Consider the following 14,082-nt stretch of genomic DNA (forward strand, 5'->3'; position numbering starts at 1 on the left):
TGCTGCAAAAAGACACCACGTCCTCCCTTTCTATGCACTTCACAAAACTTCTTTTTTTAAACACACTGTTTTTATGCATTTTTCTTTAGACACACACAGACCGACCTAAACAAAAACACTTGCACTGCTCTGACATATTCTATGTGCTTTCTTTAAACACACTTTCGGAGTTTCATGAAGATAACAACACAGTAACTCAACAATAAATCCACTTAAAGCTGGAAAGCGAGGTCAGGAGCAGGAACAGATCGTAAGAGCAATAGAGAAACAAAGACAGATATTTAGAGGTAGCAGAGGACAGAGAAACGTGGAAGGAGCGGAAGAAAGAAAAGGAAAGAGGAGTTTGAGGAGGAGGAGATGGGGAACGAGCAATTGAGAAGAGATGTGGAAGCAAAAAAGGGGGGAAAGTAGAAATGTGCACCTTGGTTTGTAGTCATTTTGTATCCATGTCTCATGGTGATTTATAATCAAGTGATGGGATGAGACAGAACACAGAAGAAAGAAGAGAACGGAATAGTTTAACCACCTCTCTCACTATCTATCTATCCATCCATCTCTCCATCCATCAGTGTCTCTATAAAAAGCAGATTCTTTTCAGCCCCAGCTGTTACACCATTCCAATTTAAACACCGTGCACCAACTGATGCATAACATGTAGATGCAACAAAATGTATGTATTTACAGGCTGGATTCAGGTATAGACACTAATGATAAAGTGACTGTACTCTATTACTTTCTCTTTTATTCACCTAGGAACGTCTGACTGAATACAGCTTTCTTATAGACAAAACAATCGACTAGGGCTGCAACTAACAATTCTTTTCCGTTCTCAATTCTCTAAAGCTTAAGGCGATTGCCAACCAATAGTCTAAAGATATTCAGTTAATGATATGAAACAGAGAAAAGCTGGAACCAGTGAATGGTTGATGCTTTTTTTGATTGAAAAATGTATTAATTTAGATTTTGTTTCTCCAAAAACGACTAATCATAGTTTTAAATTAAGAAATTATATATATATATATTTTTAATCCCATAACCCCTCTATTGATGTGACTACCAATCAAACAGAGACAGAGAAATAACTGCTGATGGGAGTAATGTGTGTCGTCCCATGCTTGGCTGGCTGCCATGTGAAGTAGTGTCTGATGTCGACTATTAACATGACAGCGATGATCTCATCTGAGTAGTAAGCCAGCCACATACCACTTACAACACACACCCACACAGACACACACACACACACAGACACAAATCCTGTTTGTGAGACAGAGCTAATGTGTGAGCGATGACACTGGGACAGACACAAACAGAGAGGGTGTAATTGCCTCACCCAGCGCGGCACAGCTACAAAAAAAGCTGCATGCTGCTACCGCGGCTGCTGCTTCAAATGTGTGAGTGTGTTTTATTAGTGTTTTTCATAATCAGTCCTTGTGGGCTGTGCGGAGAGTACAGATGCAAGCTGGATCAACAAGTTACAAACACACACCAGAGACTTGTAGCCAGTACACACATTCACAGAGACCAAAATCCCCGCTAATTCTGTCTCATTGCGGTGCTTAAGGAGGATCCAAAATAATGGCTGGCTTCATTTCTGTACTCACCGTCTTCTTTTAAAAGGGGACTTTGGTATATCAGCTACAGGTATCATTTGTTCTCCTGGTCTGACCCACATTATAGGACCGTCATCACTCTCTCTGGGATCCATCCGCCTCAGACTGGAGAAGGTTCCCCATGGAAGAGTCCGCTGCAGCCAGGCAGACAAAGAGAGAAAGAGAGAGGGGAAAGAAATAATTCAAGCAGTGTGTTAGTATATCCCTCATGTTTTTAGTTAACCAATTCAAGTATTCTAGTTATTCCAGAGACTCCCAAAAAGAAATCTCATGCACAGAAATTGGCCCCACTGGCAAAACTTGTCACTGGCACCCGAGATGCTTCAGAGGGTGCTGATTCAGAGCCAAAGCCCTCGACAGATGGAAAGTGCCAGAGGATGTGCGTCTTTTGATATTCAGCATACGACGCCACTCCCCCACACTGCATGCAGGAGATTTGAAGTGTCAACACAGAATGGCAAACAGAAGAAAAGCTTGTCACTCCTGCATTTCAGGGACAGCAGTAAACACAGTATTTTGGTGGTCTGCTCGCGCGCACACACAAACACACAAACACACACACACACACTAAAAGAGAACCAAGTTCCTGAACTGAAAGCTGGAAGCTGCATCAAATCGCTCTGACACACCAACTTAAAGTCTCTTCTTTGCCAGACACCACTGTGAATATTATGTGTGATGTTGATGTTTGTGTCAGGCAGTATTTCTCCATCTGTTCAGCTTGTGGCATTTCCAAATAGTCAGTGGTGCAAATGCATTAACAGATTTGGGAACATCTAGTTTACTCTGTACCTCTGTCACTTGCCCATTCCCTATACATCCACCCATTCTGTTGCTGTGTAGCATTACCGCTAGAGATACACCGATAGACCGGCCGGTGACCGGAATTGGCCGGTTTTCACGTGCTCGGCCATGACCGGCGACCGGCAGGTCAGTCTGACATATGCCGATTTCATGCCGGTCAATGCTACAATTAACTGACAACATAAGTTATACGAGTTACAGTTCTCAAGGACGCACGCACGCACGGACGCGACAGCACAGTCTCTTTTTTCCTTTCTCTCAACTTTTTCTCGCGGTGTGAAGCGCATGTCCGCGCTATTCTCGCACATGTAGGGAACCTCGTGAATTAACCTGCAACATGTCAGCCGAAATTCTTCAGCGTGTGTGCAGAAGATAACAAGTTTGCAATATGCAACACCTGCAAGGAAAAAGTAGGGCGTGGAGGGACGACACCAAGTTTTAGTGCGATATTGGATGTGAAAAGAAGGAAATTATTCTAACATTGCACTTTAGATGTGTGTGAATTTCCCACACTGGGAGTAATTTATATAGTTCTATTTTACAGTGATCCATTATCTGTTCAAAAATGTTTCTATGTTCTGTGCAAAATGTTCTATTAAAAAAAAGATAGAAAATACATATTTGTGTGTGCTGTAAAGTGGTTAGAAAAAATGAAATCGGAATCGGCCACAATCGGTATCGGCTGGCCTAACTCAGAATCGGACTAGAAAGTTGTAATCGGTGCATCTCTGATTACTGCCATTCATCCTGTCCTGACTCACCTTCAGAAAGGGTGACTCCTCCAGCATGCCAAGGAATTCTGGGAAATAATCCCCGACCTCCTCGTCCACAGCTCCCACCAGGCTGATCTGTCTCATTGCCCCGGCTCTGTACGTACCATTACTGTACGTCTTCTTCACCTGCAGCAACCACGGGAGAAACACAACCTTAGAATAATGATATCATAATCTTACTTTAACAACACAGCAGGAAGGTGAAATTGGTAACAATGTTCAGGTCTTATTTTTTTAGAAGTGAATCTGGAGGAATGTCATAGTTTTATATCTTAACTTAAAAAAATGTACCATGAATTTTCAAAACATTATCAATATCATCTTATTATTGAGTTGCTATGGAGCCTAAATGCCCCAATTGTTGTGAGAAGGGGGGCATGTCCTGGTGTAATTTCCCTCCAGTGGTCCTGAATTCCTTTTAACATTCTGAATGTAATCAAACACACTTGATATTTTTTGTCAGTGGTCAGTGGCTTCCAGGGCAGCGTCTCCCAACCTTTTTGGCTTGTGACCCCTTAAAACAGAGCCAAGTCTAACTGCAATACAATCCAGAGGACCACGAAACTAGACATTGACATGGAAGCTGTTAATTAGTGTGTGTGTGTGTGTGTGTGTGTGTGTGTGTTTCACTTGATGTTTCTGCTCCACGGGTGTGTGTGTGACTCAATAGACTGTTTGCTGCTCTTCACTGGGCTGACAGAGCATAGTGTGTGTGTGTGTGTGTGTGTGTGTGTGTGTGTGTGTGTGTGTGTGTGTGTGTGTGTCCGTCTAGCACGTGTCCCATACCCTTGGCAACAGTCTCTTTGTGTGTGTGTGTGTGTGTGTGTGTGTGTGTGTGTGTGTGTGTGTGTGTGTATAGAGTACGTGCAGCACGTGCAGCATGTGGCCTGCATGCTGTACTCTTGGCTGACCAGGATGTGTGTGTGTGTGTGTGTGTGTGTGTGTGTGTGTGTGTGTGTGTGTATTGGCCGGATCTTTGGCTGGGTGCCTCTAGTGAGTCACCACTTGACAACAAGGCAAAGATAAAGATAAAGAAAGAGAGAGAGAGAGAGAGAGAGAGAGAGAGACTGACCAGAGGGAGGAGAGAGCACGGATACACTGGAGAGAAAGAATGACGAAAAAGAGAGACAAATGGAGAGAAGTGATGAGAGGGAGAGAAAGTTTGGGAAGACAAGCTTTCAAAAAGACAGAGAAGACTGAAAGAGAGAAAACATGGAGAAACATGAGAAAAAGTAAAAAGCAAAGATGTTAAAGGAACACGCCGAGTTATTGGGACTTTAGCTTATTCACCGTAACCCCCAGAGTTAGACAAGTCCATACCCTTCTCATCTCCATGCGTGCTGTAACGCTGTCTGACGGCTCCAGCGGCAGCAGGCCAGCACAGAACAGACAGGTGAATGGTTCCAGTAATCCTACTGCTCCGAATAAGAAAAATAACGCCAACATGTTCCTATTTACCATGTTGTGATTTGTAGAGTGACAGCGTGTACAAAAAACAACGTAACATGAGACACAGCCGTCTTCTAACCGTAAACAAACCGGGAACTATATTCTCAGGCGGAAGAATATAGTACTTGGGCGGAATGATTTGCTTCAAGCAAGCCTGTCTGAGAATATAGTTCCCGGTTTGTTTACGGTTAGAAGATGGCTGTGTCTCATGTTACATTGTTTTTTGTCACTTTTGTCACAATTCGGAGCAGTAGGATTACTGGAACCATTCACCTGCCTGTTCTGTGCTGGCCTGATGCTGCTGGAACCGTCAGACAGTCTTACAGCACGCACGGAGATGAGAAGGGTATGTATGGACTTGTCTAACTCTGGGGGTTACGGTGAATAAGCTAAAGTCCCAATAAGTCGGCGTGTTCCTTTAAAGAGACAAAAAGGAGGAAGGCAGAGTGTGCCAAAAAGAGAGAGGAGGGCAGGCTTGAGAGAATGGGAGGTGATGGAGAAGCAATGAATATAGAAACAATGAATTGGGAAAAGACTGAAGGTGAAGGTGCTCGGCAGCTCCCAGGCGTGTCCCTGAGCAAGGCACCAAATCCCAAAACAGCTGCTCAGAGGCCGATCATGCTGTAGATCACGGCAGCCATTTCCCCAGGGTGTTGCTTTCAATAAGGAGTTGTTGTTGGTCTAGTAGTTTGGTTATTTAAACAGGCTGGGTAATTAGCAGAGAACAACTGGATTACAGGGGTCAACGACAGTGAAATGTTCTTAAAAAGTTGAGCTCAAAAAAACAACTCATCACAACAGACAGGATTAAGTGACACAGCTAATTACAGGTGTTTATAATCCACTTTAGTCACTGTAATGTTTAGCTAACATTAAAATACTTCAACATTTGTCGAGACTATAAGCTGGCCAATACTGAATTTTTAAGGCCGATATTGATATTTGGGAGTCATCATTCAGCCCATAGTAAAACGTTTTTTTTACCATAAACATAACGTAAACAAACAATCTTGATACATATCTACTTTGATTTTTCTTAATGTTTAAAAAACATTTTACAGTGTTAACATCTACTTATCTGTGCTCTCTAATCTAACAATGTAATGGAAATAATGGCATTTCTGTCATTACCAATTAATGTTTCGATTATTTATACAATTCATTTAAGAACTGTTAAGTCTATAAACTTTCACGAAATACTTAAAAATGCCTGTTGCAATTTCCCAGAGCCCAAAGTAACATCTACTGACTGCTTGTTTTGTTTCAACAAATAACAGTCTAAAACCAGTAGTATAAAACAGAGAAAAGCACATTTCTGTTTGATAAATGATGATAGATTATCAAAATTGTCCATTAACCTGTCAATCGACTTAACTATTAATCGACTAATCGTTTCAGCCCCATAGTATGTAGAATATGCTGTGATTCCTCATTAGATGAAGCAACCTGTTCACACTGCAGGAATAGGTATAAAGTCAGCCTGTTGTAGCAGTTTTGTAAAAAAGTAATCTAAAAATAAAAGCCCCCCCCTCGCCCACTGCTGTAAAGCGTTCTGCGCGTCTGCCTGTGACGTGTACGTTGCCTTCCCCCCCAAAGACAGACACACAGACACAAACCGACACACACAGACACACACAGACACACACACACTCCCCGCTTTATTATATAGATAAATCAGCTCATCATGCATAGACAGGCCGAGCCATGTGGCGTTTGTTCACTTCATTTCACTGCATCTGTGCCCCGGCATTGGGTAATATCCTCCTAAAATGATGACTAAAAGCTTAAAATACTACCTCCACACCCGTAAACATATCACAACTTTAAATAGTGTGACTGAGTCAATGACCTAGATACTGAGAGGAAAATGTGTTTGTGTGCACACATGGATTCAAATGCCTTCATGCTTACAAGTATTTGTGTATCTCAGCCAGTATGTGTGCATCCATGACTGTATGCCTCATCTTCCTGCATACTTATAACCGTGTGTGCTTATGAGTGTCTATTTTCTCTTCCTGTGTATCTGTGAGTGTGTTTACACTATGCATAATTTAACAGCAGAATAACCCCCACGTTGTTAGCAAAGAGAACAGTCTCACTATCATAGGAGGAGTATTAGGAAACACCATCTCTGCCTCAAATAAATGGATACATTTACCAGTCAGGGACACACACACGCACACACACGCACACACACGCACACACACACACTTTAATAAGTGAAGGCAAACAGAAGGAAACAGGAACTGCGACAGACATCCTCCGAGTGGTACTGTTCAAGACGCTATAGTACTTCCTCGCCTCTGTGTACGTGCGTGTAGACACACTCAACAAGTAAATGTGTAAAAAAGAATAAGACCAACATCATATTTGTTGCTTTTCCTGCTAAACTTGTTAAAAAGCTTTATTTAAAAAGGGCGTAGGCTGCACAAAAGCATAGGACGATAAATAAATTCCAACAAGTCCAACAATAAAAATTCTGGACACAATAGAATAGACAAATCATTTTTCTCCATCTAAAATGTACTGCATCTCATTTGGTATTCCAGCTTCACAAATTCACAAGATTAAAAAGCCGATATGATTATATATAATTATCATTACTGTCATCTCTCCCCTGCTGTCACTTTCTTTGGCTAAAAGCAGTAGATTTTTAAGTCTCACTCCCTCGCTTCTTCCCACTTGCTGTTGTACTCTGGTCTCTGTCAGCCTCTCCATCTCCTCCTCTGCCTCTTTCCCTCATAATACTCCTGTCCCTGGTGGGAAGTCTATTATATCAAGCCTCTCTCTTTCCTGGTCTCCTTTCCGTCTCTGGTGCAGCCACTGCAACCACTTGTTAATTCTATAACTAGTTTCCCTTCTCTCTTCAACGCATCCTTCACTCTCTGTCCTCTCTATGACATCTGTATGTGTGCTGCTTCTTTCTCTCTTTACCAGCTCTGTGTGTATCTCTCTTTCTAAATCATTACGTCCAGTCAGTCTCTAGAGTACTAAGTCTATTACTGTGCCTGCGTCACAACAAAGTTTTCTGGCTGCTGACTGATGCCTCATACACAATCGCACAAACTTTTACATACTCACCCTCGGCTAACCCTCAAACACACTTTGAATTAATGCAATGTGCGGGTTTATTTCCAGCTTCGTTGAAGTCCAAGTTAAGGCCAGGACTGTGTCAAAGCTTAAGCATGGTTTAAACGCTGCAAAGCGAGACTGATGCAAAGTTTAGCCTTGTTTTGTAAACACTGTGTGCCTCCAGGTCAGATTATATAAAAGTGGAGGAGCGGGATGCCTACAGTGGTGGAGGATGGAGCTAGGGTCAGATAAGCGGAAACAAATTACTATCTCGACTGTGATGTTTATTAAAATTTTTTTTTGAAAAAAAAAAAAAAAAAAAAAAAGTTTTTAAAAAAAAAAAAAAAATTTAAAAAGATTTCGGGTGGGGATGGGCGTGGGGACGGGTGACGCGGCATACCTATCAGATTTCGTCATGAGTCATTTTGTACCTACCACTTTTTTTGAAAACCTCGAGCTCAATTTAGTTAAAAAAAATCAAATAAATAAAGTTCATAACACAATTATTGAGCGACAGATGCCAACAAATCCACAAAAATCTCTATCCCCACAGGGCAGGCACAGACACAGCCGTTGTGCTGGCTACACGCTTCAGGCTACACTGCAACAACTGTAACATTGGGATACGTTCTAGGTTGGGGAAGGGGTGGGTGGCACGTGTTTGCCAAATGGAACTTCTTACTTTGTCAAAGCTTAAAACGTAACATAAAACGTGTCGGACATCATCACATTTTTGTATACATTTTTATTCATTTACATTAGTGAGCTACAGGACAGCGTCTTTCAAAACATAAATGCGTCATTGTACCCAGCGTTTCTGAAAATGCAATTCTGAATGAGTCTCTGTCCCCAGCATATTTGAAACCAAACTGACGCCCGTGGCATTGCCATGCCTAATAAAATCAGCATCCAAGCTAGTATTTTGCAAATAGATTTAGTTCCTTCCTCTGTTTGTTCATTTGGGCTTTAAGTGATGGTTCGGAGGAATTTCACCCTAGGGTCCTTTGCACCATGAACTCGAGCCAAACACCAAGCTTTTTTCACCTGGGTCGAACATTGGGAGAGTTAGCGTAGAGTAGCGTTATCAGCTGAATAGCTTAGTGCAGGGGCTAATGGATCAGAAGTGTCTCTTAACATTACCCCACTAATAATGCCCGAAATGATACCAAACGTCTACACTAGAACAAATAGGTTATGCACTCATAAAATGATGGATTGCGAAGTTTGTAAGTGCACCAGAAGTGTATGTAAATAACACTTGCCTGTTGGCTTCTGCTCTCTGCTGCTGCTGCTGTTACTACCGGGCAGTAAGAGTGCTTAGGGCCGTCTAGAAATTACAACACCGAAAAGAGATGCAACAAAAATATTTATTAATTTAATGATTAAATAAGGTAATGTCTCCAAACTTACCTCAATTATAACTTGTCTCCTGCTAGTTATTCTACAGCACTTACTTTAAAAAATAAGTTAAATTAATACATATTTTTGTTGCATCTCTTTTTGGTGTTGTAATTTGTAGACGTCCCTAAGCACTCATCTTACAGCAGCAACAACAACAGCAGAGAGCAGAAGCCAGCAGGCAAGTGTTATTTACATAAACTTCTGGTGTACTTACAAACTTTACAATCCATCGTTTTATGAGTGCATAACCTCTTTAGACACTTCGGATCCATTAGCCCCTGCGCTAAGCTATTCAGCTGATAACGCTACTCTACGCTAACTCTCCCAATGTTCGACCCAGGTGAAAAAAGCTTCTGGGGGGGTGTTTGGCTCGAGGTCATGGTGCAAAGGACCCTAGGGTGAAATTACTCCGAAGCATCACTTTAACCTTAAGGTATTTACATCTTCGAGTAAGATAAAAAAATTAAAAATAATCTCATTATTTACCACAAAACCCAAAATCATTCATTAATACTCTAGCTTTAACAGGCACTAATACCAGCGATGGAGTACTCGAGTCCTGGACTTGGACTCAAGTCCGACTCAAGTCTCTATTCTCTGGACTCGTGACTTGACTTGGACTCGCAGACTGAGGACTCGACTCGGACTCGAGGATATATAAAATCGGACGTTGGATGAAGTTTCTGACTTAATAGGTTATACAAATTTGATATAAGATGTTACACTTTTCCCTGTTTCGGCCGGGATCTCTTTTTTGCCCCCTCACAGCCACACATACACTTCTCAGTCGGACACCGCTACCGCTCGCCGTCCTTGCGATCAAGACGTCACTCACTTACGCTGCGTTCACGCTCTTTTAGGGCATGATTCTCGGGCAGGTTCTTTTCCCTTTTATGGTGGTTTGATGGCGGTGTTATAATAACAAAAGGTCTGCACTGGCATTCAGACAACTTTGCTCATGATGCCCATTCAATTCAATTTGCCAGTGTATGCCTTTTGTGTTCACACAGCCATCTAATCACACCTGTTGACATTCTTGTGAAATGTTTGGGTTATCATCACAAAAGGTCTACACTGGCTAATTGAATGGGCATCCTGAGCACAAATGTCTGTACGATTGCAAATAGAAAAACCGGTTTTGGGGGAGAGTAGTTAGTAGAACTGTTTAGAAGTGGACTGTCCCTATAAATTTGTTCCTGTAAGTTACTTGGAAACTTACTCGGAAAGAGACTCATGTTCACATTTGGAAAATGCAGAGATTTTACATCCAAAGCTGGAAAGAGCAGCGCTAAATGTTGTGTGTGTAATCGCACAATTGAGGAAAAGACTGGCACAACTTCGAACTTTAACCTACATCTGTCACGGCTGCACACAGAAAAGTAAGTCAAATGATTTCCATTGGCTAACGTTAGCTTTAGCTACAAAATATCGTAGCCGCTGAAGTGACTCAACCATCGCAGTTGCCACTTCGCTGTTTAATAAGTCCGCAACCAAGCGTTGTCTGTGTGGGGTTATGACATGTTTAACCATAGTTGCTTACGCTGTATCGGCATTGCTATCCTTGTAAACTTCACCCGGTTCACATAATCCGCACCGCGGTAAACCGCTGTGAGCTGGCTGTGTTTTCGTATGGAGAGAGCGGTGGAGACAACCCGGAAGAAAGCGCTAACGTTACCCTTGCTTGCCACAGAGCGCTGTTTTAAAGTTTTTTAATTCAATTGGACAGCTTAATGACGGCAGTAAAACTCTATTTCACACTATGGTGGTTATACTTTCCAGTTAATTTGTGGTTCACATGTGTGCCAAACCACAGAAGTGTTCGTTACACCACTGCTGTATATTCATCATCACTGAATTTATTGATCAATAGAAAATGTATTTCAAAACAGAAAATGTATTTCAAAATAGAAAACATTACACTTCCTAAAGTTTTGTATTCTAATAAATTTATCATCGAACTGCTTGGCATTGTATTAATCTGATGTCGTAACTAAATTATTACTTAGTGACTAAACCGGAAAGACCAATTACCTCACTCTCGAAGAACATCATGTATTGGCTGGCTGGCTGTACTTGCCCTGAGAAAATGGGGTGCTGTAATCTTCTATAATCCTTAGCACCGCTGAAAATGCCCTCAGTCTGGTACTGAATACAAAATACTCACACGCAGCCTGAATAGCAACAAAGCCCCTTTGATACCTGCAGTCAAATTCTGAACACACAGCTCATTATCGAGTAGTGTCTCATACTCCAGCAGCCCAAGAATAAAACTGAGCAAATCTATACAGGAGAATGAATGCACACATACACAAATGCCAAAGAACATTGCTAGCTGTTGCAAATTTCTAAATTCCTCCCTTTCTTTTCCTCTCGCACATAAAACATTACAAAAAGCAGCTGTCCAGTCATTTGCAACTGGACCAGAGAACCAAACAACAGAGCAGAAACATAAAGAGTGGAGGGATAAAAGAGAGAGAATGACAGACTAACACAGAGGGAGGGAGACAGAAAGTGAGGGAGAACTGAAGAGAAAGGTGGAGGAAAATGTGTGGGAGAAATCATTAATTGTGTGTATGTGTGTGTGTGTGTGTGTGTACCTGTGCTGTGTATATATCAGTATGCATGCTCCAGCTGTTTGTGTGTGTGTGTGTACACCTGTGCTGTGTATATATCAGTATGCATGCTCCAGCTGTTTGTGTGTGTGTGTGTGTGTGTTGTGTGTGTGTGTGTGCACCTGTGCTGTGTATATATCAGTATGCATGCTCCAGCTGTTTGTGTGTGTGTGTGTGTACCTGTGCTGTGTATATATCAGTATGCATGCTCCAGCTGTTTGTGTGTGTGTGTGTGTACCTGTGCTGTTTATATATCAGTATGCATGCTTCAGCTGTTTGTGTGTGTGTGTGTGTGTGTGTGTGTGTGTGTGTGTGTGTATGCTCCAGCTGTTTGTGTGTGTGTGTGTGTGTGTGTGTGTGTGTGTGTGTGTGTGTGTGTGTGTGTGTGTGTATGCTCCAGCTGTTTGTGTGTGTGTGTGGACTGTATGTCTACTTCCCAAGGTCACTGCTGAGAGCTAGGAGGGAGGGAGGGGGGGGGGGGGACCAGTGGACAATGACGTTAGCCCTGCAAGGAACACTACTCTTAAAGGCACAGCTCAGGACACAGGTTTGCAGGGAAAACTCAATTTAGACAATGGACAATTTAGATGCTTAATGCATTCATTATCTTGGTTTAAGTTATTCAGACACTTAGAGATCAAATATATGTTTGTTGAAGCAGAACTGGCCAAAACTGAGAGAAACACACAGAATAACCTGATGAATATTTCATACGAAAAAAATAGCCAGGGGAGCAATGGAGAGCATAAACAACTCTACCCTTTGTAGACACACACACACACACACACACACACACACACACACACACACACACACACACACACACACACACACACACACACACACACACACACACACACACACACACACACACACACACACACACACACACACACACACACAAGGAGCAGGCAGTATCTCAATACAAAGCCACTCAGGAGGTTTGAAGCAACAAAATGCTTTTCATTAGAGAACTATAGACATGGGACAACTCCAAATAAAGAGGTCTAGCTGTGTCATTGTGTTCAGGAGACAATCCAGTTGTCCTAAAAAGGATGCAGAGGAGTGGTAGAGAAGCTCCCATGCTCGACTCCCATGACTCCCTAACCTGACTTGCTGCGAGCAGTCATCTCTTACAGTTTAGAACTTCACTTCTTCTCCTCTTGCCACCTTTTCTGTCACTTTCCCATTCGGATATCAATCTCTTATGTAGCCCCTTGCTTTCTCACCACTTTTCACCTCTTGTATATTTGCTGAACTCCCGCATCTTTTCACTCTCTAAATATGTTGTCCTCTTGCTTTCTAATTCCTTTCTTGCACTCAAACTTTGCTAGGTCAGATTAAGTAGCACTGAAATGAGAGCAGTTCCCACCTGTGCACTGCACACAACTCTGCCCTAATTGTTAATGTTGTCATTTACTCTGAGAAATAAGACATCTGTATAAATGCCAAAAGCTGTTTAATGCTAGCCAGATTGAGGCGGCTGCTCAAACCAGATGGTTAAAGTCTCAACAATACAACTTGTTCATCCGCACACACATCCCTTCATCCTCTCCCTCGACTTGTACTGTATCTAAATCCTTCCTTCCCTCCATCCACCTATCTATCTCTCCATTCATCTGCTGAATTTCTTATCCTCTCTTTTTCCCTTCTTATATTGTATACATCAGCCTTCCTTCTTCATTAATCTTTGTTCTCAAGGATCAAAAGTGCTGGTTACTAGGGCGGAAGATGTGATGTTATATATGTGCAGATGGACAGCAACGTGCCAAACTTTACATACACATTCTTACTCTCTGCTGTATATACTGTATAGATGCACACATACACCAAATGGTAGGGGTGCTGAAATTAATCATCGAATCGATGCATCGCGATGTGGACCTAGACGATTCTGCATCGATGCAGTGACAGACCATAATCGATTATTGCCCGCTGATGTTACTTGTTGATTTTCAGGTCGCTGCTTTTTTTGGGTTTGCCTTTTGTCTGTTGTCTGCGGTGTTCAGACTCCGCTACATTCAGGAAGTGTCTTTTTTTAAGAGCAGATACAATAAAAAGGGGAGTTCATATATATCTGACTGCTTGAATTTGTTGACGAAAACCATGTGTAGCAATATATAATAATATTGAGGAGGTGACGCATCGTGATATCGAATTGATTCGAAACGTAGACAGGATAATCAAAATCGTCATCATAATCAAATCGAATCGTGAGACCATTGAAGATTCACACCCCTACAAAATGGTATTTTACATAAATTCTTCATAAACGTAGTGTATGTGTGCCATAAAAAGATACAACTGGGTGACATATATTCACTGTACTCATCTAATATTTTTCTTGCACTTTGCTCACAA

General features: G+C 41.9%; 1 protein-coding gene across 1 annotated transcript in view; it reads right to left on the bottom strand.

The window, feature by feature from the left end:
- The window catches only part of LOC120553471 (lysine-specific demethylase RSBN1L-like), a 38,948-nt gene that overhangs the window by 8,794 nt on the left and 16,072 nt on the right, over positions 1-14,082 (bottom strand). Inside the window, exons 5-6 of the mRNA XM_039791885.1 lie at positions 3,176-3,313; positions 1,602-1,744 (exon numbers count right to left, since the gene is read on the bottom strand). Of these exons, the coding sequence (XP_039647819.1) occupies positions 1,602-1,744; positions 3,176-3,313 (281 nt within the window). The remainder of the gene's footprint in view (positions 1-1,601; positions 1,745-3,175; positions 3,314-14,082) is intronic.

Source organism: Perca fluviatilis, chromosome 23 (genome assembly GCF_010015445.1).
Source record: "Perca fluviatilis chromosome 23, GENO_Pfluv_1.0, whole genome shotgun sequence".
Classification (NCBI taxonomy): Eukaryota; Metazoa; Chordata; class Actinopteri; order Perciformes; family Percidae; genus Perca; species Perca fluviatilis.